The sequence below is a fragment of the Schistocerca americana genome, chromosome X (assembly GCF_021461395.2).
Source record: "Schistocerca americana isolate TAMUIC-IGC-003095 chromosome X, iqSchAmer2.1, whole genome shotgun sequence".
Taxonomy (NCBI): Eukaryota; Metazoa; Arthropoda; class Insecta; order Orthoptera; family Acrididae; genus Schistocerca; species Schistocerca americana.
Genome location: NC_060130.1, coordinates 824490582 through 824515902, shown reverse-complemented (window position 1 = coordinate 824515902; position 25321 = coordinate 824490582). Strand labels below are relative to the sequence as shown.

General features: G+C 44.5%; 1 protein-coding gene across 1 annotated transcript in view; it reads left to right on the top strand.

Moving 5' to 3' along the window:
• Positions 1 to 25321, top strand: part of LOC124555047 (bifunctional arginine demethylase and lysyl-hydroxylase JMJD6) — a 551390-nt gene that overhangs the window by 294854 nt on the left and 231215 nt on the right. The window contains exon 3 of the mRNA XM_047128818.1: positions 20690 to 20917. Coding sequence (XP_046984774.1) covers positions 20690 to 20917 — 228 coding nt within the window. The remainder of the gene's footprint in view (positions 1 to 20689; positions 20918 to 25321) is intronic.

Here is a 25321-nt window from a genome sequence, read left to right as displayed (position 1 = left end):
CATTCTATAATTTATAATAACAAGAACCGAACACGTGATTCAACACAAATTCTACGCATAGTGAAAATTTTGATCTTCTAATATTTTAATTTTTTTCACATAAAATAATAAATTTTGAAGTTATGTATTTATGCGAAGGCTGTTTCAGATAGGAGTTTTTAAATTCTGTTGACAGTTATCTGAGGAATAAGAAAAGTGTTAGATAAGTCTCTATCACTTTCATAATAGTTGCATGTCGTATGGCGCTTTTTATGAAGGAGTATTACAGACAAATTCTAATGTCGGCAACAACAAAAAATGCTAAAGAAAATATTTCCACACCATCATATGGAAAACATGACATTACATGTCGTGTAACATGTCGTCACTGCAAATGAGTCGGAATACGACTTATTTTTTTCTTTTTTTTTTACAATGTTCGCTGTTTAGAATTTTCTGTTTAGAAGATGAGCATAATGCAATGATCATGTATAGTTTCCTGTTGAATCAGGTATGTTCTTGTGAATGTATAAAGAAACAAGAATATTATAACAACTGTGGTTTACTGCAGAATTTTCTTACATGGGGCAGTCAAAAAATGGTTCAAATGGCTCTGAGCACTATGGGGCTTAACTACTGAGGTCATCAGTCCCCTAGAGCTTAGAACTACTTAAACCTAACTAACCTAAGGACATCACACACATCCATGCCCGAGGCAGGATTCGAACCTGCGACCGTAGCGGTCACGCGGTTCCAAACTGAAGCGCTTAGAACCGCACGGTCACACCGGCCGGCTTGGGGCAGTCAAATAAAAAGGAGAAACACGGGAAACATAAATAAACTGTTTATTATTTCAAAAGTAATCGCCATAATTGTTAATACATTTATCCCACTGTGAAACGACACGGTCAATACCTTCATGGAAAAATGTTTGCGTTTGGCTACGGAACTGTGATTGTACCCAGTCAGGCGTGCACCCGTACGTCCGAAGCAGATCGACGGCCATGATTGTTTCTAAGAGAAATATGGGAATCGCATGAGGATAGGTCGGAACTGTACGAAGGATGTGTAAGGATTTCTCAGCGTACCTTCTGCAGCGTAGTCGAAAGAATCTTGGCAACATGTAGGTGGGCATTATCCTGCAACAGAATTTTGCCGGCTGCCAACATTCCTGTGTGTTTGGACTTCACGATTTGCTTCAATTTTTTGCAAGATGTCCACGTAACGACGTGTATTAATTGTGCCGCCGTGTTCCAGAAAGTCAATGAGCAGCGGTCCCTTGCAGAAAAAATAATATTCATGACTTTCACGGAGCTGCCTGGCCTTTTGTTTCGACTACGCTGCAGAATTTTCGTTGGGGAGCACTTACACATCCTCCAAACAGCCCCAATTTCTCCTCACGCGATTCCCATATTTTGGAACTGTGCAGTAAGACAGTCGTGGCCGTTGATTTGCTTCGGACGAAGAGATGCACGCTTGACTGGGTACAATCACGGTTCCGTAGGCGACCACAACATTTTTCCATGAAGGTATTCAACGTCTTGGCTCATAGTGTGATAAATGTATTACACTGAAGAGCCAAAGAAACTGGTACACCTGCCTAATATAGTGTACGGACGCCGCGAGCACGCAGAAGTGCCGCAACACGACGTGGCATGGACTCGACTAATGTCTGAAGCAGAGCTGGAGAGAAATGACACCATGAATCCTGCAGGGCTGTCCATAAATCCGCGAGAGTACGACGGGGTGGAAATCTCTTCTGAACAGCACGTTGCAAGGCATCCAAGATATGCTCAATAATGTTCATATCTGGGGAGTTGGTGACCAGCGGAAGTGTTGAAACTCAAAAGAGTGTTGCTGGAGCCACTCTGTAGCAATTATGGACGTGTGGGTGTCGCATTGTCCTGCTGGAATTGCCCAAGTCCGTCGGAATGCGCAATGGACTTGAATGGATGCAGGTGATCAGACAGGACGCTTACGTACGTGTCATCCGTCAGAGTCGTACCTAGACGTATCAGGGATTGCATATCCCTCCAACTGCACGCGTCCCACACCGTTACAGAGCCTCCAGCTGCCTCAACAGTCTCCTACTGACATGCAGGGTCCATGAATTCATGAGGTTGTCTCCATAGCCCTACACGTCCATCCGCGCGATAAAATTTGAAACGAGACTCGTCCGACCAGGCAACATGTTTCCAGTCATCAACAGTCCAATGTCGGTGTTGACGGGCCGAAGCGAAGCGTAAAGTTTTGTGTCGTGCAGTCATCAGGGGTACACGAGTGGACCTTCGGTTCGAAAGCCTATACCGATGACGTTTCGTTGAATGGTTCGCACGCTGAGACTTGTTGATGGCCCAGCATTGAAATTGCAGCAATTTGAGGAAGGATTACACTAGTGTCACATTGAACGATTCTCTTCAGTCGTCGTTGGTCCCGTTCCAAGGATCTTCTTTCTGGCAGCAGCGATGTCGGAGATTTGATGTTTTACCGGATTCCTGATGTTCACGGTACAATCGTGAAATGGTCTTACGGGAAAATCTCTACTACTCGGAGACGCTGTGTCCCATCGCTCGTACGCCGACAGTAACACCACGTTGAAACTCACTTAAATCTTGATAACCTGCCATTGTAACAGCAGTAACCCATCTAACAACTGCATCAGACACGTTTTGTTTGATATAGGCATTGGCGACCGCAGCGCCGTATTCTGCCTGTTTACATATCTTTCTATTTGAATACGCATGCCTATACCAATTTCTTTGGCGCTTCACTGTAAGTGTTTTGGAGATTACTTTCGAAATAATAAACTGTGCACTTACTTTTTCCAACAGTCTCGTTTGCATTTTGTTGCCCGTCGTATATGTAACTCACAAGGTCAATCGAAGAACAGAGAGGAGGACTCTGCAATTGGCTTGGTGTAGGGGCATTCCTGACATCCATAAGTAGTGACTTTGCTGGCTGAAAGGGATTTGAACCATGATCAAGTCGAATGAGACTCTGTCCAGTGTTACACCCATCACATCCCTTACTCAGTATAGGGTTAAGCGTGCTGCTCACAGCAGATCTTTGGCCAGATCTTACAGCTGTCTCAAGTGACTTCTTGTAGACACTGATGGCACGATTCCGACAGTTAAAATGACCGGCACTCGTAATGCAAGACTCATCTGCGAAAATCTGTGTGTGTGTGATGCACAGGAGCTTTTATGGAGAAACAGCCCCACGAAAGTCTATACGAAGTGAGAACTCAGATGGCCCTGGAATATGCATCTTCTGAAAGCCGTACGCATGTACACTCGTGTGCAGAACGTAAGGAGAAATGTAACCTTCGCATGATGCGTCACTGCCAAGTACATAGCTCCACGAAACTTGGACCATACATAGGAGAACTCCTACAGTATATTACAGTATAGTAAAGTATAGTTTGTATAGCACTGTATAGAAGGTAACCGAAAGAAATACGCAAGGAGACTACTGAAATCACCTTGATTCATAATGATACCCTGGACATACAAAAGGCGGTACATGGCTCTTAACAGAGTGTGTGATAATCACGGACGGTAATGCACGCTACGCAATGAACTCCAATGGTGGCAGCAGAGTTGGTAAGGAGTTCTTATGGGAGGGCATTCCATTCGTCCACCAGCGCTGTTGATAACTGCCGCGAGGTCGTTTGTACATGTGAACGTGCTGCACTACATCTCCCCAATGCATTTCGCATGTAAATCGGTGGGAATTATGTGGGGAGGGGGGGGGGGGCAGATCAATCCATTCGCCCAATATCCCCACGTCCCACGAGCTCCTCCACCTCCGCTATGCGGTCGCGCATTGTCATCTACACTGAAGCACCAACGAAAGTGGTATAGGCATGCGTATTCAAATAAAGAGATATGTTAACAGACAGAATACGGCCCTGCGCTCGGCAATGCCTACATAAGACAACAAGTGTCTGGCGCAGTTGTTAGATCGGTTACTGTTGCTACGATGGCAGGTTATCAAGATTTAAGTCAATTTCAACGTGGTGTTGTAAACGACGCACGAGCGATGGGACACAGCATCTCCGAGGTAGCGATGAAGTGGGGATTTTCCCTTACGACCATTTCACGAATGTACCGTGAATATCAGAAATATGGTAAAAAATCAAATCTCCGACTCCGACCACGACAGAAGAGAATCGTTCAACGTGACAGAAGTGTAATCCTTCCGCAAACTGCTGCAGATTTCAGTGCTGGGCCATCAACAAGTGTCAGTGTGCGAACCATTCAACGAAAAATTATCTATATGGGCTTTCGGAGCCGAAGGCCCACTTGTGTATCCTTGACGACTGCACCACGCAAAGCTTTACGCTTCACCTGGGCCCGTCAACACCAACGTTGGACTTTTGACGACTGGAAACGTGTTGCCTGTTGACTGATCGGCCGAGTCTCGTTTCAAATTGTATCGAGCGGGTGGATGTGTACGGGTATGGAGACAACTTCATGAATCCATGGACCCTGCATGTCAGCTGGGGACTGTTCAAGCTGGTGGAGGCTCTGTAATGGTGTGGGGCGTGTGCAGTTGTAGTGATATGGGACCCCTGATACGTATTGTATCGAGTGGCTGGATATGTACGGGTATGGAGACGACCTCACCAATCCATGAACCCTGCATGTCAGTAGCGGACTGTTCAAGCTGGTGGAGGCTCTGTAATGGTATGAGGTGTGTGCAGTTGTAGTGAAATGGGTCCACTGATACGTGTAGATACGACAGGTAGCACGTGGGTAACCATCCTGTGTGATCACCTGCGTCCATCCATGTCCATTGTGCATTCCCACGGACTTGGACAATTCCAGCAGGACAATTCGACACCCACACGTCCAGAATTGCGACAGAGTGGCTCCAGCAACACTTTGCTGACCTTAAATACTTTCGCTGGCCAGCATATTTCCCAGACATGAAAATTATGGAGCATATCCGGGATGCCTTGCAACATCCTGTTCAGAAGACATCTCCACCCCTTCGTACTCTTACGCATTTATGGACAACCCTGCGGGATTCAAGGCGTCAGTTCCCTCCAGCACTACTTCAGACATTAGTCGAATCTATGTCACGTCGTGTTCCGGCGCTTCTACGTGCTCGCGGTGGCTCTACACGATATTAGGCGGGCGTATCAGTTTCTTTGTCTTCTTGAAAGGAGGATATAAGATGAACATCAACAAAAGCAAAACGAGGATAATGGAATGTAGTCAAATTAAATCGGGTGATGCTGAGGGGATTAGATTAGGAAATGAGACACTTAAAGTAGTAAAGGAGTTTTGCTATCTAGGGAGTAAAATAACTGATGATGGCCGAAGTAGAGAGGATATAAAATGTAGACTGGGAATGGCAAGGAAATCGTTTCTGAGGAAGAGAAATTTGTTAACATCGAGTATAGATTTAAGTGTCAGGAAGTCGTTTCTGAAAGTATTTGTATGGAGTGTAGCCATGTATGGAAGTGAAACATGGACGATAACCAGTTTGGACAAGAAGAGAATAGAAGCTTTCGAAATGTGGTGCTACAGAAGAATGCTGAAGATAAGGTGGGTAGATCACGTAACTAATGAGGAGGTATTGAATAGGATTGGGGAGAAGAGAAGTTTGTGGCACAACTTGACTAGAAGAAGGGATCGGTTGGTAGGTCATATTTTGAGGCATCAAGGGATCACAAATTTAGCATTGGAGGGCAGCGTGGAGGGTAAAAATCGTAGAGGGAGACCAAGAGATCAATACACTAAGCAGATTCAGAAGGATGTAGGTTGCAGTAGGTACTGGGAGATGAAGAAGCTTGCACAGGATAGAGTAGCATGGAGAGCTGCATCAAACCAGTCTGTGGACTGAAGACCACAACAACAACAACATCAGTTTCTTTGGCTCTTCAGTGTACAAAAATAACGTCAGAGCCGATTTCACGCTTGAAAAGACGTAAATGAGGAAGGAATGTAATGTCACAATGAGGTTTAGCGAAAAGTGTACTGTTTTTAAAGACTTGGAGGTCAGTATGCTCATGAAACATTAACCCTCGCACATTATAACTCATGGACCACCAAAACAACCACGTGCGACAGTGCCGGATATATCCTCATACGGTGAGAGATCGAAACACGTAATGCACCCAGGAACGCACCGGTTGAATGTATATTACTAAACACCTCTATTGGAACATTCTCAAGAACCGGTGTTCTCACATCACACCCTCGACCATCAACTCGAAGTGTCTCTTCCATTACCTCTTGTCTCACAGTAACACGCAACCACGTCATCAGCGACAGAAAATTCTGTGCAGATGGCAGCCTAGTTGCGGGCGTCGGAATGGCCAGAAAAATAACAGGAGGTTTGGGGAGTAAAATGTAATCTGTCTCCTTCAGTTCGGAATAGAGTAGGCCGCGCCCTGCAGTTGATGAGCAAACCGCCAGCCAATCAGTATGTTCGTGGTAGGCGATTCGATACGGATAAGGGTCCGGAAATCAGTAGGAGAGAGAGGGAAAGGAGCACGTCACGCTTTGACGAGAGCTGCGACCAGAGAAAGAACACGTCTCTCGGGCAACGCTCTAGGCGCTTCCCTGAGGCAACCACTTGATTCCCTCCCACGCTCCCTTAGACGTTGCGCGGGGAGACTTTCTCAGCATACTTTTCCAGAACAAATTGCCCTTTTTCTGTGCTTATGGTTCGAGCCGGCACGTACGTTACGAAAGTTAGCACAGAAGTACTGGTACTGGGAATTTAAGTGTAAAAAAATGAGTTAATAATAAAATAATCATCCTGGTACTCCTTATACTGAGCGGCTCCCACAGTTCTTCCCCCTTCCGTGGAAGACGTTAATACGAATGCAATAGAGCAATCATTAAAACAAAACTTGTCAAGAGTTAATAACCTACTCTACAAAATATGATAAAGATAAGTCTAACAATACTCGTGTGCAAATGCACATCCGGGGATTTGAGAAGTGCCATTCAACAGTTCGGGACAATTGTTAAGCATGAAGGTCTGCTCTCATTACTACCAATACATTACTTCACCTTAAAAAGTACAATTACATTCATTACTAAAACTACTTGGCGACTTTACACACTAACAGTATTTGGTAACTAATACATTAATAAGCTAATATAACTTAAAGTAATACACCTTGTGCATGTATCCCAAAACTCTTCTAGCCATGTGTAACTTTCTAACAATTCTGAGAAAATTATAAGAACTCTGAAACCTTTGTGTTTCCTATAAACTCATTTAACTTGGAATAAAAGTAATACAGAAACTAAAAATACAACAAACGACATGCACCCATGGCACAATCAAATTTCAATGAATTTACCAAATACTCTTACTATGAAATCTTAACTAATTAATTAATGGGTTAAATCAAGTTGCTTATAAGGACTACATTTCAATGATTTAATTGAATTGTGTAGATCTGCTGCCAGAATATGAGTCACAAATTTTAATTTCATTAATGTTTCACTTGTACCCATTCCATTAACAGAGTTTCAGAGTAGATCCGTGTAATACAATATCTTAACTCACTGCTCACTACAAAACGCGGTGTACTTTCCAAAGAATAAACGTGTTCCAAAGTATTGAAAACATGATAAGCCACATTAATCGTGATTACCGATATTTCGAAAAATATACATGTTTTACTTACCTATTAAGGAAAGCGTGGAGACAGCAACGTCAATACACATATGAAGTTGCGCATTGAAACTGGCAATATGACAACTAGTTCTGTGATATGTATCCAAGATATTGAAGATGTTTTCAAGTTTATGTGGGAATATGATCCGGAAAGACTTGTTTCGTATGCCGTCACTGAGTGCGACCTTGAGACCGGAGACTGAGGTCAAATGCGCCACGTCACTGATTGCGCGGCTCCTCCCGCCGGAGGTTCGAGTCCTTCCTCGGGCATGGGTGGGTGTGTGTTGTCCATAGCGTAAGTTAGTATAAGTTAGTTTAAGTAGTGTGTAAGTCTAGGGACCGTCGACCTCAGCAGTTTGGTCCCTTAGGAATTCACACACATTTGAACATTTGAGGTCAAATGGTACAATAGTGAAAAATGAGGGACTGAGGTTCATTTCTAGGCCAATGATAGAAAGGGAAGCAATTGGAAGGATGCATCTCCCTGTTTAATTGGCAGCGTTGTTTCAGCAAACCAAAAGTATTATATTTATATTTAGCTCGCATGTATCGCCTAGAACTGTTATCAGTAATCTTACGATATGTAGGTTTGCTGGGTGCTTATTTAGAAAGTTTTTTATTTACTTAGGCAGGGAATAAGTTTTACTTCAACGGATTGCTGAAATACGGAATACACCGAGCGAGACCTTCGGGAACATGGGGCGAGGCTCAGCACTGGAGCACATAATTACTGAGTTGTACCTTTAATTTTTATTCGTGCGGCTATTCCCTGCTGGATCGAAGACCTTAAATATCGATTGGTATGCACACTGAAGACTTAGAAGCAAGCAGCGAACTACGAGTTTAGTATAGTGCACTGTATAGTATAAGTAGTGCGCCTCCCGTAAACTGCTGGTTCTTATACACAGAAGCGCCAACGAAACTGGTAAGGGTATGCGTATTCAAATACATACATATGCGAACAGGCAGAATACGGCACTGCGGTGGGCAACGACTATATAAAACGACAAGTGTTTGGCGCAGTTGTTACATCGGTTATCAAGATTTAAGTGAGTTTGAACGTGGTATTATAGTCGGCGCACGAGAGGTAGCGATGAAGTGACGATTTTTCCGTACGATCATTCACGAGTGTACCGTGAATATCAGGAATCCGGCAAAACATCAAATCTCCGACATCGCCGCGGCCGGGAAAAGTTCCTGCAAAAATGGGTTCAACGACGACAAAAGGGAATCGCCCAACGTGACTTCAATGCAGAGCCATCAACAAGTGTCATCGTGCGAACAATTCAACAAAAAATCATCGATATGGGCTTTCGGAGCAGAAGGCCCAATTGTGTACCCTTGATCACTGCACGAAACAAAGCCCGTCAACACCGACATTGGACTGTTGATGACTGGAAACATATTGCCTGGTCTGACGAGTCTATTTTCAAATTGTATCGATCGGATAGACGTATACGGGTACGGAGACAACCTCATGAATCCATGGACCCTGCATGTCTGCAGGGGACTGTTCATGCTGGTGGGCCGGCCGGCGTGACCGAGCGGTTCTAGGCTCTTCAGTCTGGAACCGCGCGATCGCTACGGTCGCAGGTTCGAATCCTGCCTCGGGCATGGATGTGTGTGATGTCCTTAGGTTAGTTAGATTTAGGTAGTTCTAAGTTCTAGGGGACTGATGACCTCAGATGTTAAGTCCCATAGTGCTCAGAACCATTTGAACCATGCTGGTAGAGCTCTGTAAAGGTGTGGGACGTGTGCAGTTGGAGTGATATGGGACCCCTGATTACGTAAGCATCCTGTCTGCCCACTTGCATCCATTCATGTCGATTGTGCATTCCGACGGACATGGACAATTCCACCAGGACAATGCAACACACCACACGTCAAGAATTGCTGCAGATTGGCTCCAGGAACACTCTTCTGAGTTTAAACACTTCCGACGGCCACCAAACTCCCCAGACATGAACATTATTGAGTAAAATTGGGATGTCTTACAACGTGCTGTTCAGAAAAGATCTCCATCACCTCGTACTCTTACGGTTTTATGGACAGCCCTGCAGGTTTCATGGTGTCCTGCAGGTTTCATGGTGTCAGTTCACTCCAGCACTACTTCAGACAGTAGTTGAGTCCATGCCACTCGTTTTGCGGCACTTCGGCGTTTTTGCGGGGGCCCTACACGATATTGGGCAGGCGTACCAGTTTCTTTGGCTCTTCAGCGTAATTACATCATGAAGGCAGCGTACAATAAACGTCAGACTGTCATGAAGTCTCCTACATGCTTGCATATTCAAATGACAAGCATCTCAGCGCAACAGCACAAGGTAGGCTATACATTGTGTATACAGAGTGGTCAGAAGCTGTCTAAAAAGCTTGCAAGGGTGTGCAGGATATGTTGTGGTGGTAAACAATTGCAAAAATAAACTCGGTATGCTGCGCCGTTTTCGATTTAATTAGCATTGAAGTTATCCAATAAGGTCGTTGCGAGAGCAAATTCAAGCAGCCTTCCGGATAACTTAATGTCAGTTGTCCTCATAGCGTAAATGATAGCACACAAGTCTACTCAGTCTTTGGCTCGGTTTCCATACTTAACTACCGTGTCATTTCCAATTTCTTTATCGCTCCCTTCGACGGTTGAGCAGCGGTCTGATTGGCAACTTCAATGCTAATTAAGTCTGAAACGGCGCGGAGTATCGAATTTTTTTTCTTAACAGTTGTTTCTCAGCACAACCTACCCTTCAATACCCTTACAAGTTTTTCATACTGTTTGTGACCATCATGTATAAGGAAAGATCTGAATGATAGCTGTTCGTGAGAAAATGGTGTTACGCCTCGTGTTAGAAGGAGAAAATCTACCAGCACATCTGCCAATCCGACAGCGCCTACATCGAGGCCTACCGAGACTGCTTCTATCGTTCCGCGATATTACTGCTACAGTTGGTCGGATTCCGACGACGGTTATACAGATATGCAATCGATGGGTTGAGCAAGATCTTACTCAAACGCCATCCGAGATCTCATTGGATCCACAAGACTAGCACCCAAGAGGACAGACGTATTGTTTTCGTGCGTGGTTGTACATCACTGTGATGAATCTTGAGTCAGGAAATGTGTCTGTGTACAGCAATACAAGTATTGACACGGACAGGGCGATGACTTCTGGAGCTCAATTGAACGTCAGGACGGCGACAATTGTCGCATCTTCCCTCAACGCGGCAGCAGACAGAGGCAGGCCGAAAGTGGTGTGTCCTACGATGACAGCGGAAACAGGAATGACACCACGTCGTGTTTTCGGACGAACTACAGTCCTGGGTACAGCATTACGAAGAATTTATTCGCGTGTGGAGGTTCCGAGGAGAATGAACGTTACCAGACTGCGTTTGTCACCATCAAATGGGCCCTTCATCTGGCTTGATGGTACGTCTTGCCAATAAGTACACTATAAGATCGCTTCTGGCTCGCGTAGCCTGTAATTTGGCCTAACTCCTAAATTACCGATTGAAAAGGACACAGGGCAAAAATTAACTGTACATGACTTATCATCCGTCAAAATTTGTGGCTGACGTAGTGAAGCACCGTGTATAATAATAAAACACTACGAGGGAGTCTCAACAGGACTTTTTCAGAGAGATGTTTTGTGCGCATACAAAGACTAAACTTGAGTTACAGGACTTCAAAGAGAAAATGAAGCGACAGAAGAAAGTGAGATTAGGGTTTGACGTCCCATCGATGAGGACGTCATTAGAGACGGAGCTCGAGTTCATGTGGCGAAAGGGAAATCGGTTATGTCGTTATAAGAGGTACCACTCCCGTAATTGCCACAAGCTACTTAGGGGAACCAAGTAAAACCTAAATCTCAATGGATGGAGTGGGATTTGAACCTCTGACCTCCCGAATAGGAGTTCAGTGTCTGATCACTGCACCACCTCGCTCGGTAAATTGAGTCGGAATCGGAGGATTGTGAAACATCTCTGAGGACCCGTTGTATTTGCAGAATAAGATTAACGAAGTGCATAACAAGGCGACGGAAATAACTAGCACCATCGGGAACTAGCCTTCAGCCACGTGCTCTGTATAAACGACAACAAACTGACAAATACTGCCGGTCGGGGTGGCCGTGCGGTCTAGGCGCTTCAGTCTGGAACCGCGTGACCGCTCCGGTCGCAGGTTCGAATCCTGCCTCGGGCATGGATGTGTGTGACGTCCTTAGGTTAGTTAGGTTTAAGTAGTTCTAAGTTCTAGGGGACTGATGACCACAGATGTTAAGTCCCATAGTGCTCAGAGCCATTTGAACCATTTTGACAAATACTGTTCTGATACACGGTGGAAGTGTAGCACAGATAACGCTGGATAGAAGTATCTTTAAATGGAAGATGAAGAACGGCGATGTAATAGAAAGAAAAAAAAAACGACAGCCATGAGCAGAGGAAAGAAGAAATGCCAACACCGAGACAATAAAATTCGTCTGGGCAAGAATACGCAAAATCACTTTGAAACAGAAGTAAACGTGGTCCAAAAGGACTCAACGAAAAAACGCGCACAAAGAGCAACATTACTCGTGTTTACTGTTCATGTGAAAACCGCTTCATTAGATTTGACGTAATTGCATTCACTGTTGACATATCACGGCTTGCGACTAACATCTGTACACTTTCATCGTAGGTATTTGCCGCCTAAGATAATAACGGCTGGTGATAGTTTCTTATACTTTATCAACGTCATAGAGACGAAAGTTCTGACATTGGAATCGTTTCATTCTTCTGAAGATCGTCTTTAACCTTTCCACTAATTAACCGAAACCGCGCTTGTGCAGTGATGCTCGACTCTGAGGTAACCGGTTCAAATTCCGCTCGTGGAAGCAATTTACCTTATAGCGTACAATTGCTCCGTCACCAGGCTCTGCTTAATGTTCTGTCTCAAATTCAGTACCTCTCGGAAGTGTCTTACTGGATGAGGACATGTGACGCCGTGAACAGCGATCCAGCGCTGTTAAACGAGATGTCACAGTGGTTTGTACATTGGACTCGCATGCACTATTTCGGCGGCTCAGACTTTCGTCAGGTCATTCAGATTACGTTTTCTGCAGTCTCCCTAAACCACTTAAGGCGAATTCCGTAATGGTTCCTTTGGAAAGGGAACGGCCAATTTCCTTCCCGTAACGTAATACTGCGCTCATCCTCTAATGACCTTGTCGCCGAAGAATCGTTAAACTGTAATATTCCTTCTTTCATTCGTCTGTTGCTGTTAGAAGGGACGTTGGACGCTGCGACCACCTTAGTGCTGTTCGAGTGGATAGTCTTTTAGCTGGGACCTGGTTTCACTCTCTCCCTTCTCTATCGTCGTATTCAACAACGCAAATAATACACCTAACCACAAGGCACACACATCAGAGTTAGCGACATTCATCATGTGCACTTGTAACACTCACAGGGGTGACAAAAATTGGCGCAGCCCCGAATCCTCCCGCGGTCAGAAAAATGGTACCGAATCCTCCCAACCTCGCAAGGGTCTGAAAAATGATGGGACCGAATCCTCCCGTTTGAAGCAGGTAGCAGCTCTAAACGTTATGAATACTCGAAGCAGGCAAAGGAAAGCATATGAAGTTGCACTAGAAGATGTAAACATTTTTCGCGTGTGTTGTATGTTTAAAAGTTTTATATTTTATCTTATTTAGATATTTATTTTTAGAAACTGGAATCATTTATAGTCTTGATTTCTTCATAATTAATTTATTAAAATAGCAAATCATGCTTTCGCAACACATATTCTATCTCAGTGTTCATTTTATGAATTATGGTTACATTTCCAGTAAATCTATACATATAACAAATTGATAAGTGTCCGATGTCTGAATATAAGAGATGGTTAAGAAAACTTAATTTGAATCGTCTATAGAAGCGCAATAGACGGCAAAAATATTTTTATAATTTCTTCTGCGCGCCTGTTCGTACTCGCATTATGCAAAAAGTAATGCACGAAGCAGAGTTATAACAGTTCTACCATAAGACCGTGCGTGGATGCCAGTACGTAGCTAGGGGTTGAGCAGAGGGTCGCCACCCGCAGCCAGCACACCTCTGGGACACAGGCACTAAATTATTGTGGACTGAAAACGATATTGCGAATATCAGGCCAGACCTCACTTCCACCCTTCATTATGCTCTCTTCAAAGTCAGAAAACATGTTGATGGCGAAAAGTTCGAACCTATATCACTACATTTATCAACAACGCTTTGAAATACATACTAATACGACGAAGTTTTCTAGTCGTTTAATAAAGAGACCAATGGAATGGAATGGCCATTAACTAACCCAAGTATTGTAAACAGCTGACAAAAAAACTTTGGACAGCACTTGAACGTACCATGAACATATATAGATTCACACTGCGTTAATGTTTTAAGGCTTGCAGAGTCACAAAATATGATCACTCTTTTTGGTGTTATTTTGTAATAAACGCTTTGTCCCGTCTGTGGTTTCCACATTCAGCGTGTTGATAACATCATGAACATCTGCAGCATTCGTGGGCAGTTTTGCGCCTACATTGTTGACATCTTTCGTAGTTATATGTTGCGTATCTTCTCCTTTTAACTTCTGGTAAATTAATTTTGACGGTCTCTCACAAATATCTTCTATGGCTTTTCTCTTTAGGTCACAAATGATTTCTTCCCTCTGAATTTTGTTATGACGCATTTCTTCATAATTGTGCTCTTCCTGACACTCCACGACATCCAGCTCCTCAACAGAAACAGTTTTAACAAAACTTCTGCAGCCATTAATGTTGCACGTCCATCGCGCTGCACCACCTTTCAGCAGTTTTTGAAAACCGAAAGCCGGCCGGAGTGGCCGTGCGGTTCTAGGCGCTACAGTCTGGAACCGAGCGACCGCTACGGTCGCAGGTTCGAATCCTCGGGCATGGATGTGTGTGATGTCCTTAGGTTAGTTAGGTTTAATTAGTTCTAAGTTGTAGGCGACTGATGACCTCAGAAGTTAAGTCGCATAGTGCTCAGAGCCATTTGAACCATTTGAAAACCGAAGGTGTTACCTTTCAAAATGAACATTTTCGTTCCCCTCCTACCTATTGAAACTGTAAGCTCGTCTGAGGTCATGTTCACTCTACAACGATCTGCCGCGAACTGCGAAGAGGCCGCAGGCAGCTGTGGTCATTAGCGCAGACAATGCTCTGTCGCATTGTGTCAATTTGGGAGAATTCGGTCCTGTTACCTGCTTACCTACCTGATTTCGGGAGGATTCGGGGCTGGGCCCACAAAAATATGGAAACACCACAAACACAACACGTTACCGTGCCTAATACGGTGAGGAAACCTGCTGACATTCAAATCAACTTCCAGTCGTCTCGGAATGGATAAATACATGTCCCGTATGGTTTTCATACATGGACGATATATAGTTTGGACAAGAAGAGAATAGAAGTATTCGAAATGTGGTGCTACAGAAGAATGCTGAAGATTAGATGGGTAGATCACATAACTAATGAGGAAGTGTTGAACAGGATTGGGGAGAAGAGAAGTTTGTGGCACAACTTGACCAGAAGACGGGATCGGTTGGTAGGACATGTTCTGAGGCATCAAGGGATCACCAATTTAGTATTGGAGGGCAGCGTGGAGGGTAAAAATCGTAGAGGGAGACCAAGAGATGAATACACTAAGCAGATTCAGAAGGATGTAGATTGCAGTAGGTACTGGGAGATGAAGAAGCTTGCACAGGATAGAGTAGCATGGAGAGCTGCATCAAACCAGTCTCAGGACTGAAGACCACAACAACAACAACATGGTTTTCATGGGAATATTACCATTCTCCCTGCAAAATAGATGTACCTTTAGGTAACTATGGTAGAGGTTGGTTGGTTGATTGGTTGGTTGGTTTGGCTGAGGGGACCAAACAGCGAGGTCATCGGTCCCATTGCATTAGCCGCGCGGGATTAGCCGAGCTGTGTAGGGCGCTGCAGTCATGGACTGTGCGGCTGGTCCCGGTGGAGGTTCGAGTCCTCCCTCGGGCATGGGTATGTGTGTTTGTCCTTAGGATAATTTAGGTTAAGTAGTGTGTAAGTTTAGGGACTGATGACCTTAGCAGTTAAGTCCCATAAGATTTCGCACACATTTGAACATCTGAACATTGCATTAGGGAAGAATGGGGAAGGAAGTCGGCCTCGCCCTGTAACCATACCGGAATTTGCCTGAAGCGATTTAGGGAAATCATGAAAACCTAAATCAGGATGGCCGGACGCAGATTTGAACCGTCGTCCTCCCGAATGGGAGTCCAGGGTGCTAACTACTGCGCCACCTCACTCGGTGATGGTGGAGGTGGATAGCGACCACGCACCCTTCTCTCCAAAGTAAACCACAATGGCTCAACAATATTGAGATCTGCTTACTGCAGTGACCAGGGCAGATGTGAAAATTCATCCTCGTGCTCACAAAACCGGGCCCGGACGATGCGAGCTGTGTGAACTGGGGTGCTGTCATCTTCGAACATAGCATTACCGTTGGGGAACAAACATTGTAGCAGTGGATGGACCTTATCGGCCAAAATTGTCACATCATCCTTGACAGTAAAGCGACCTTTCAGAGTAATCGTTGGGCCCATGGAATACCACAATTTGGCTGTCCAATTCTTCAACGAACCCACGACATGTTTCACTCTTGGGACGTAAACTTCGTCACAGGTTGGAAACGGCGTGAAACAAGACTCGTCCGAACAAAGGACTTCCTCCCATTGCTACGTAGTCCTCGTCTTATGGTTTCGACACCACCTTTTCCTACTGTGGGCATTTGCATCACTGATAAGTGGTCTTGGAAATCGAGCTCGCCCTACAATTCGAATCTTATGAAGCTTCGTTGGCATTGTTATGGTGCTGACAGCTTTAGTGAGTGCTATATTCAGTTCTGCTGTGACTTATGCAGCTGTCGTCCTCTTATTTTTCGTCACAATCCTCTTCACTGAATGTCTGTCCTGATCACGCAACACACACTTTCGTCCGCGTTCTGACTTAGCGGATGATGTTTCCCCGCTTCCCCTGTATGTATTACATATCTTCGATATGGTGCGTCTTGATACACCAGACACTTCGGCTACCTTGGTTACGGAAGCATCCATCATTCGAGCACTAAAAATCTGCTCACGTTCGAATTCAGTTAGCTCCGACACAATGCACTCACATCTCTAAAGAACACTATTGTGACCGCCACTGACACTATGTACTGAGGACGCTGCACAGGTGTAGTTCGTCGTCAATTACAACAGCGCCAACTGCAGGCTTGGCTAACATCTGCATTTATGTTCAATCATGCATTTCTTGCGGTGTTTTTATTTTTTTGCCCAACCCCTGCACATTTTAGTGGACGAAAAGTTTCCAATCAGGCTGCTGACTGCATCCTCTGTGCCTTCCAGCCCATTCCCCTATACGACTGTACTTCACTAATTTTCATCCATCTTCATTATCTCCCGCTTCATTATCTCCCGCTTCGGTGTTAAATGCTTTTGCACGTCTTTCTCTGTTTAGCAAGAGTCATAGGAGGCAGATTTCAGACTACCTAACAGATCAAAACGAAAATTTCTCTTCCGACACTGACAATGTTGAGTGTTTATGGAAAAAGTTCAAGGCAATCGTAAAATGCGTTTTAGACAGGTACGCGCCGAGTAAAATTGTGAGGGACGGGAAAAGCCCACCGTGGTTCAACAACAAAGTTAGGAAACTACTGCGAAAGCAAAGAGAGCTTCACTGCAAGTTTAAACGCAGCCAAAACCTGTCAGACAAACAGAAGCTGAACGATGTCGAAGTTAGCGTAAGTAGGGCTATGCGTGAAGCGTTCAGTGGATTCGAAAGTAAAATTCTATGTACCGACTTGGCAGAAAATCCTAGGAAGTTCTGGTGCTACGTTAAATCAGTAAGTGGATCGAAACAGCATATCCAGACACTCTGGGATGATGATGGCATTGAAACAGAGGATTACACGCGTAATGCTGATTACTAAATACCTTTTTCCAAAGCTGTTTCACAGAGGAAGACCGCACTGCAGTTCCTTCTCTAAACCCTCGCACAAACGAAAAAGTGGCTGACATCGAAATAAGTGTCCAAGGAATAGAAAAGCAACTGAAATCACTCAACAGAGGAAAGTCCACTGGACCTGACGGGATACCAATTCGATTCTACACAGAGTACGCGACAGAACTTGCCCCCCCTTCTAACAGCCATGTACCGCAAGTCTCTAGAGGAACAGAAGGTTCCAAATGATTGGAAAAGAGCACTGGTAGTCCCAGTGTCCAAGAAGGGTCGTCGAACTGATGCGCAAAACTATAGGCCTATGTCTCTGACATCGATCTGTTGTACAATTTTAGAACATGTTTTTTGCTCGCGTATTATGTCATTTCTGGAAACCCAGAATCTACTCTGTAGGAATCAACATGGATTCCGGAAACGGCGATCGTGTGAGAACTAACTCGGTTTATTTGTTCATGAGACCCAGAAAATATTAGATACAGGCTCCCAGGTAGATGCCATTTTCCTTGACTTCCGGAAGGCCTTCCATACAGTTCCGCACTGTCGCCTGATAAACAAAGTAAGAGCCTACGGAATATCAGGCCAGCTGTGTGGCTGGATTGAAGAGTCTTTAGCAAACAGAACACAGCATGTTGTTCTCAATGGAGAGACGTCTACAGACGTTAAAGTAACCTCTGGCGTGCCACAGGGGAGTGATATGGGACCATTGCTTTTCACACTATTTATAAATAACCTAGTAGATAGTGTCGGAAGTTCCATGCGGCTTTTCGCGGATGATGCTGTAGTATACAGAGAAGTTGCAGCATTAGAAAATTGCAGCGAAATGCAGGGAGATCTGCAGCGGATAGGCACTTGGTGCAGGGAGTGGCAACTGACCCTTAACATAGACAAATGTAATGTATTGCGAAGACATAGAAAGAAGGATCCTTTATTGTATGATTATATGATAGCGGAACAAACACTGGTAACAGTTACTTCTATAAAATATCTGGGAGTATGCGTACGGAATGATCATATAAAACTAATTGTTGGTAAGGTGTGTGTCAGGTTGAGATTCATTGGGAGAGTCCTTAGAAAATGTAGTCCATCAACAAAGAAGGTGGCTTACAAAACACTCGTTCGGTCTATACTTGAGTATTGCTCATCAGTGTGCGATCCGTACCAGGTCGGGTTGACAGAGGAGATAGAGAAGATCCAAAGAAGAGCGGCGCGTTTCGTCACAGGGTTATTTGGTAAGCGTGATAGCGTTACGGAGATGTTTAGCAAACTCAAGTGGCAGACTCTGCAAGAGAGGCGCTCTGCATCGCGGTGTAGCTTGCTGTCCAGGTTTCGAGAGGGTGCGTTTCTGGATGAGGTATCGAATATATTGCTTCCCCCTACTTATACCTCCCGAGGAGATTACGAATGTAAAATTAGAGAGATTCGAGCGCGCACGGAGGCTTTCCGGCAGTCGTTTTTCCCGCGAACAGGAAAGGGAGGTAATGACAGTGGCACGTAAAGTGCCCTCCGCCACATACCGTTGGGTGGCTTGCGGAGTATAAATGTAGTGAAGTGATAAGCAGAGCGAATGAATACCAACTGCCTCTCTGCATTGCCTTTGTTGACTTTGAAAAGGCATTTGACTCCGTTAGCCATGTAGCTGTCCTCCAAGCTTTGAGTGAGCAAGGAGTGGGAGCAGCATACATTGAAGTGCTCAGGAAAATCTACGAGAATTCTTCAGCTTGTGTTAACATCGGCGAATCAACTCAAGAATTCCGCATCATGAGGGCTGTCAAGCAAGGTGATCCCATCTCCCCAAAACTGTTCTCTGCTGTATTGGAAATGGCTATGTCAAAGCTGAGGTGGGAAGGTAAGGGAATTAGAATTAATGGAAGAAGGCTTACCAACTTGAGATTTTCTGATGATATTGCCTTACTGGCCAAAGACTTCGCAGAGCTCCAAAACTTAGTTACACATCTTGCATCGGAATGTCAGCTGGTTGGCTTGAATATGAACCTTTCCAAAACAAAAGTAATATCCAACAAATGGGTCCCAGCTGGAGATGTGAAAGTCAAGGACAGTCTACTAGAAGCGGTCAGTGAATATGTCTACCTTGGCCAGATTATAAATATGAAGGGAGACATAAAGCCAGAAATCTATCGACGCATCAAGGTTGGCTGGCAAGCATTTGGGAAGAATTCAAAAGTATTCAGATCAAAAATGCCAGTAAATCTGAAGAAAGCAGTATTTGATCAATGCATTCTTCCTGTGATGGCGTATGGCTGCGAGACATGGACACTGAACTCATTCACAAAAGGGAAACTTAGGACAGCACAGAGAGCCATGGAGAGATCAATGCTGGGCTATACAAGAAAGGACAGGAAAAGGGCAGATGACATCCGGTCTGTGACGAAGGTTAATGACATCTTAGAGAGAGTAGGTTCCTTGAAATGGCAGTGGGCTGGCCACGTTGCAAGAAGAAAAGACAACAGATGGACGAAGCTAGTACTGGAGTGGAGTCCGAGAGAGCACCGGAGGCCTAGAGGAAGACCACCAGACAGATGAGACAAAGACATCAAGAAGATCGCTGGTAACACCTGGCAGAGAACTGCCCAAGACCGTGCCACTTGGAGAAGACTTCTGAAAGCCTACCTGAATCCACGACTCGAAGAGGCCACATCATCTAATGATTGAATTGGCTGATGATGATGATGATGAGATATAGATTCGTGCGCTGTCTCCTCCCACTTACCCTCCCACCCCCTGCCACCCAGACTTTGCCTCCTTCCTTTCTTCACCACCGTTCTTCCTAATCCTCCACCCTCCTACGCCCGCCCCCACATCCCACGTGCGATGACCAGATTATCGAATACGTGCATATTTATAAATGAATATTACCACTTGTACACAAAGCAAACTAAATCAAAATATTTTTCTAGTTGAAGAAGCTACCTTCAGGTAATAGCAGGATTCATCAAATGATCTCACTTTCCAGATGGCCTAAAAAACTACATTTGAAAGAGTACTTACCCGTCTGCCTTCGTCATTATCTATTCTTCTTTCCCACAGATACGCGTACACTGGAAAACCGGTAGTTGTGACTGATGCGATGGAGAACTGGACTGCTCCAGAGGTATTCGACTTCGAGTTCTTCAAGAGTATTTATGACGAGAGAAACGTACGAGGCTGCCAGTTCTTCCCGTACGAAACGGAATTCAAGCGCTTGGAGGAAGTGTTCGACATGAGCGAAGACAGAGCAAAGATGAGGGACGGCACCAAACCTTGGTATGTTGGCTGGTAAGTACTCTCCACGTCTTACCAAGATTACAAGACTATCTAAATAGTGCATAACTGTAGTGTCCTGGTATTCGGTTATGTGTTAAATTTATACCGTTTCTTGGAGTTCCCTTCTACAAACTAGTTTCTTAGGGAGCATGTTCTTAAAGATGCGACTGATGTCATGGGGGGGGGGGGGGGGAGGGGGGGAAAGGTGGACATGGGGTGCGCACAATAAATTGTATGTAAAAAGTATTTGCTATTTTCATTTCACCCGCCCTCATTCACCTGTCAGTCTCAACAGTTAAACAGAAGGAAGTTGTATTACTTCTAGCTTAGGTTTGGTGGAGACACCCACAAGCGAAAAGCGTGAAATCTAAAAGAGAATGACAGATAAGTGACATGAAAACCTCCTTATCATATAGGCTTCAAAAGAAACATTAAATTATGCTAATGTCTAACTGAATTATTCTTTGGAAGCAATGATTGTTTCAAAATTGTCGGCCACTAAAGCCTCGAGCACCAACGTACCTCTAATATTACGTTTGTGTACTACAAGACAGCGTGAGAAAGGAAAATGAGCAGTTGTTCTGAACTCTGTTGGACCACATGGACTGTAGGAAAACCAAAACTTATTTGAGGTTCACACGGGACACATTTGACCTCGAAGACTCGGAACCGCACGAAAACATGCTTCGAATAACACTCGATCATAAACAAAAACAGTGGACTGTGTCATTTCCACGCAAAACGTTGCATTCCAGAACAAGCGAAATTTTAATAGAGAGAAACAAAGTAACAAGATATCAATAAGATAGAGAGAAAATTATACAGAATTCGATGACATTAGTGTATCATTACATTTTCAATCAACACTTTCAAATCCATCTGCTTAAAGTAATTATAATAGCGCAAAACAAACATATCCTACACACCTAATAGTGCTTATATTATTCCTCATAGTGCAGATGCGGAATTTCGATGAAGTGGTTAAAACAAGGTGGAAGAGAACAATGTGCGCTCCTCACTAAAGCCACGTTTTTCGTTCGAAATCACTTTCGCATTCTGTCAGTCCAGTATCAAAAGCCACACTAATTATATTTTCAAATGATGATATGGGATGTCAGTGTCAAAACTGCCTTTCGCCAAGCATACTGCAACATAGGCGCTACTTTGATGCAGAAAATTGATCGTAAATCACAGAGTGATGTTTGATGATGAAATAACGGTCATGTATCTTCACTTGTGGTTTGGCACATTGTAGTCTTACAAAATCAGCAATTCTTCTAAATAGAGCTTATACTGACGAAAGAAGTAACCATCAAGGGGCTGGCAATATTTGATGGTTATCGGTGGCAATATATTTCTTTGGAAAACTTGCATCTAGAAGGGTAAGACCTGTATTACCTATCCGGGAATCATGCAGCAAAAGGCTCTTTCCACTTGTTACATGTTCGCCACAGAAGTCGGAAAACTTTTCATATGTTCTGTAGTCATTTTTGCACTTTAGCTTCACTTCACATGAATGTTTTGTAGGCTGGTTCTTTCAAGTTTCTTCGCAATATTTGGGCCGAAAGTGCCTTGTGCCTCTTGGAAACAGATACAGAACTTGTTTGCTAATCTGGCTATCCTTAAAAAGCCACGTCAGTTGTGCACCTGTGGGTGAGCTATGTACAGACTGCAACACACTAGCTGTAGTTTTCTCTCCTATGCGAGGCAGTGTTGATGATGAAGACATTTCATACTAGAATCTACTCTGGTCACTGTTCCAAACATTTCCTTTCTCCATAACCAGATCTGTCATAGATATGTTCACTTCCTCTAAAAACTGCTGGGCTTTCTGACGTATATTATTGCCGTCTTCTATGTCCTTACGTATGACAAATGTAATATGCCTGGATGAAATGCCTTATTCAGCCTTAAGATTGTCGAGAAAAGAAATCGACGCTTTGAAATTGTCCAAGCCAAACATTTTGACGCTTCTAGTGCCCACATTTGCAGGTGCCAATAGTGAACTGGAGCATACGATCTTACTCTATCAATTCGTGATATTACATGCTCTTTTACAGTTTGCATTTGCGACAGTCTATTTCCTTTGAAGCGAGTTCCTGTTCGTCTTTTGCTAGACACACAATTTAGAATTAATCAGCAATGTTATTCAAATCTAATGCACATATAGTACCTCATTAGCTTGCTATAGGAATTGAAGACACGATTGTAGTAGTATTCATAAATGTTCTCTAGTGCGATGTCATCAATATCTTTTAAATTCTAATACACTGGGCCTAGACTGTTTGGATGGAGATAGTTCGTACTCACGCTGACTGAACTGTTATTGTTACTCTGGAGATAAACGTCGTGTACCGCTTCAATAGCCACCTTGAGGTTCAAGTTCTTTCTGTCCTTCAAAATCACTATATCTGTCCAGCATAACATCATTTATTTCTCTGTCATCCACATTATATTTTTGAATTATGTATATTATACGAAGGTTGGAACTAAAATAGTGGCAAATATCTATTCACAACCGATACAAAAGAGTTACATGTTTGCACCTGTTACTGTCCTTCAAAGTAATCACCAGCGTTGTGTAGAACCCGTTGCCAGCGATGTGGAAGGCTTAGTATACCGTTAGCAGAGCGTGTTCTGTTGATGGTGCGAATGGAGCGGACTACTGCCTGCCGAATCTCTGGAACAGTTCTGAATCGAATGCCACGAAATGGTTCCCTCATCTTAAGTCCGGGGAGTATGGTGGATGGTACAGTACTTTCCAGTCCCATCGACCGAACAGAGCAGCCACAGCTTGCGCTGTATGCGCACGCGCATTGTCGTGCAAAATGATGGGTGGGTTGCGCAGAAAGTCTCGCCGCTTCTTTCGCAAAGCTGGTCGCAGGTGATGCTCCAAAAACGAACAGTAATACTGTGCATTGACGGTCTGCTGTGGAGGAACGTAATGCGTTAGGATAACACCATCACAGTCGTACACGAGAATCACCATAACTTTCACCATACTGGGGCTCTGACGCACTTTCGACTTCGCGGCGACCCATAATGGTGCCATTCGTTGGATTGGCGTTTCAGTTTTGGCTCGTACGATGTGGCCCATGTCTCATTCAGTGTTACGATACGGCGTAAGAAAGCCCCTCCTTCGCGCTCATAGCGCTCCAAGTGCGTCTGAGCAGCGTCGTAACGAATCCATTTCTGCATTTCCGTCAAGTCAAGCGGAACCCATCGTGATGCAGTTTTTCGCATGCCCAGGCGTTCCTTCAGGATGCGATGCACAGTCGTATGCGCTAATCCGGTTTCGTGGGCGAGCTCACGAATCGTATAGCGTGGATCACTGCCCACTAACGCGGCAACAAAATTGTTCAAATGGCTCTGAGCACTATGGGACTTAACATCGGAGGTCATCAGTCCCCTAGAACTTAGAACTACTTAAACCTAACTAACCTTTGGACATCACATACATCCATGCCCGAGGCAGGATTCGAACCTGCGACCATAGCAGTCACGTGGTTCCGGACTGAAGCGCCTAGAACCGCTCGGCCACCGGGGCCGGCTAACGCGGCAACAGAATGCACTACTTCTTCAGAGACGCTAGGACGACATGCCCGATGCATGTCTGCCACAGTTTTTCGACCTTCGTTGAAGGCATTTACCCAACGTGCCACTGTTCTGTACGGCAATGCCGATTCCCTGCATGCCTCTTGAAGACCTTGATGACACTGTCATGGTGTACGACCTCTGTCACATTCAATCTTGGTCCAACTCAGTTGGTCCTGTTTCGAAAACATAATGACACCATTACGTTACACCGCTCGCTCACAAGCGCGATTGTGCGCACGCTGGTGACGTGGGACGGGCGAGTCCCCTTGCTCGGAGGTAAGGTAGGTATGTCAACAACGTGTACTATCAGCGACAATAGTAGATTCCATTGCATAGAGTTTCCACAGCAGTGTTGCCACTATTTAAATTCCAACCTACATATATCCGCAAACTCTCTATCCTCGACCCCGATTTCATTTCCACAATCAGCACGCAACTTTGTCCCTAGTATTTGTACCACATTCGTAGGATTAATTCTCTTCGTAGTATCGCTGTCCACAGTTTACACAGTAACCGGCATGCGAACACTCCAAACACTCCAGAAGACACATTCGCACAGCAGCACTTGTCAGTGCAATCACATGGTCCGTCCGATAGCGCAGAGAAATGTAGAGTTGTACATGGAAATGACACTGACCACTGTTGTTTTCATCACTGAGTGTCACTCCAAGCAAGGTTTCACGCGGTTCCGAGAGTTCGAGTTCAAAAAGGTGTCCCTTGTCAGCCTGGTTGTGACTGATCACATCGCAGCGCAGATTTAACGCCACTATCTTACCCACATAGATTCTCATACTCACCCGGCCAATCTATTTAACTATG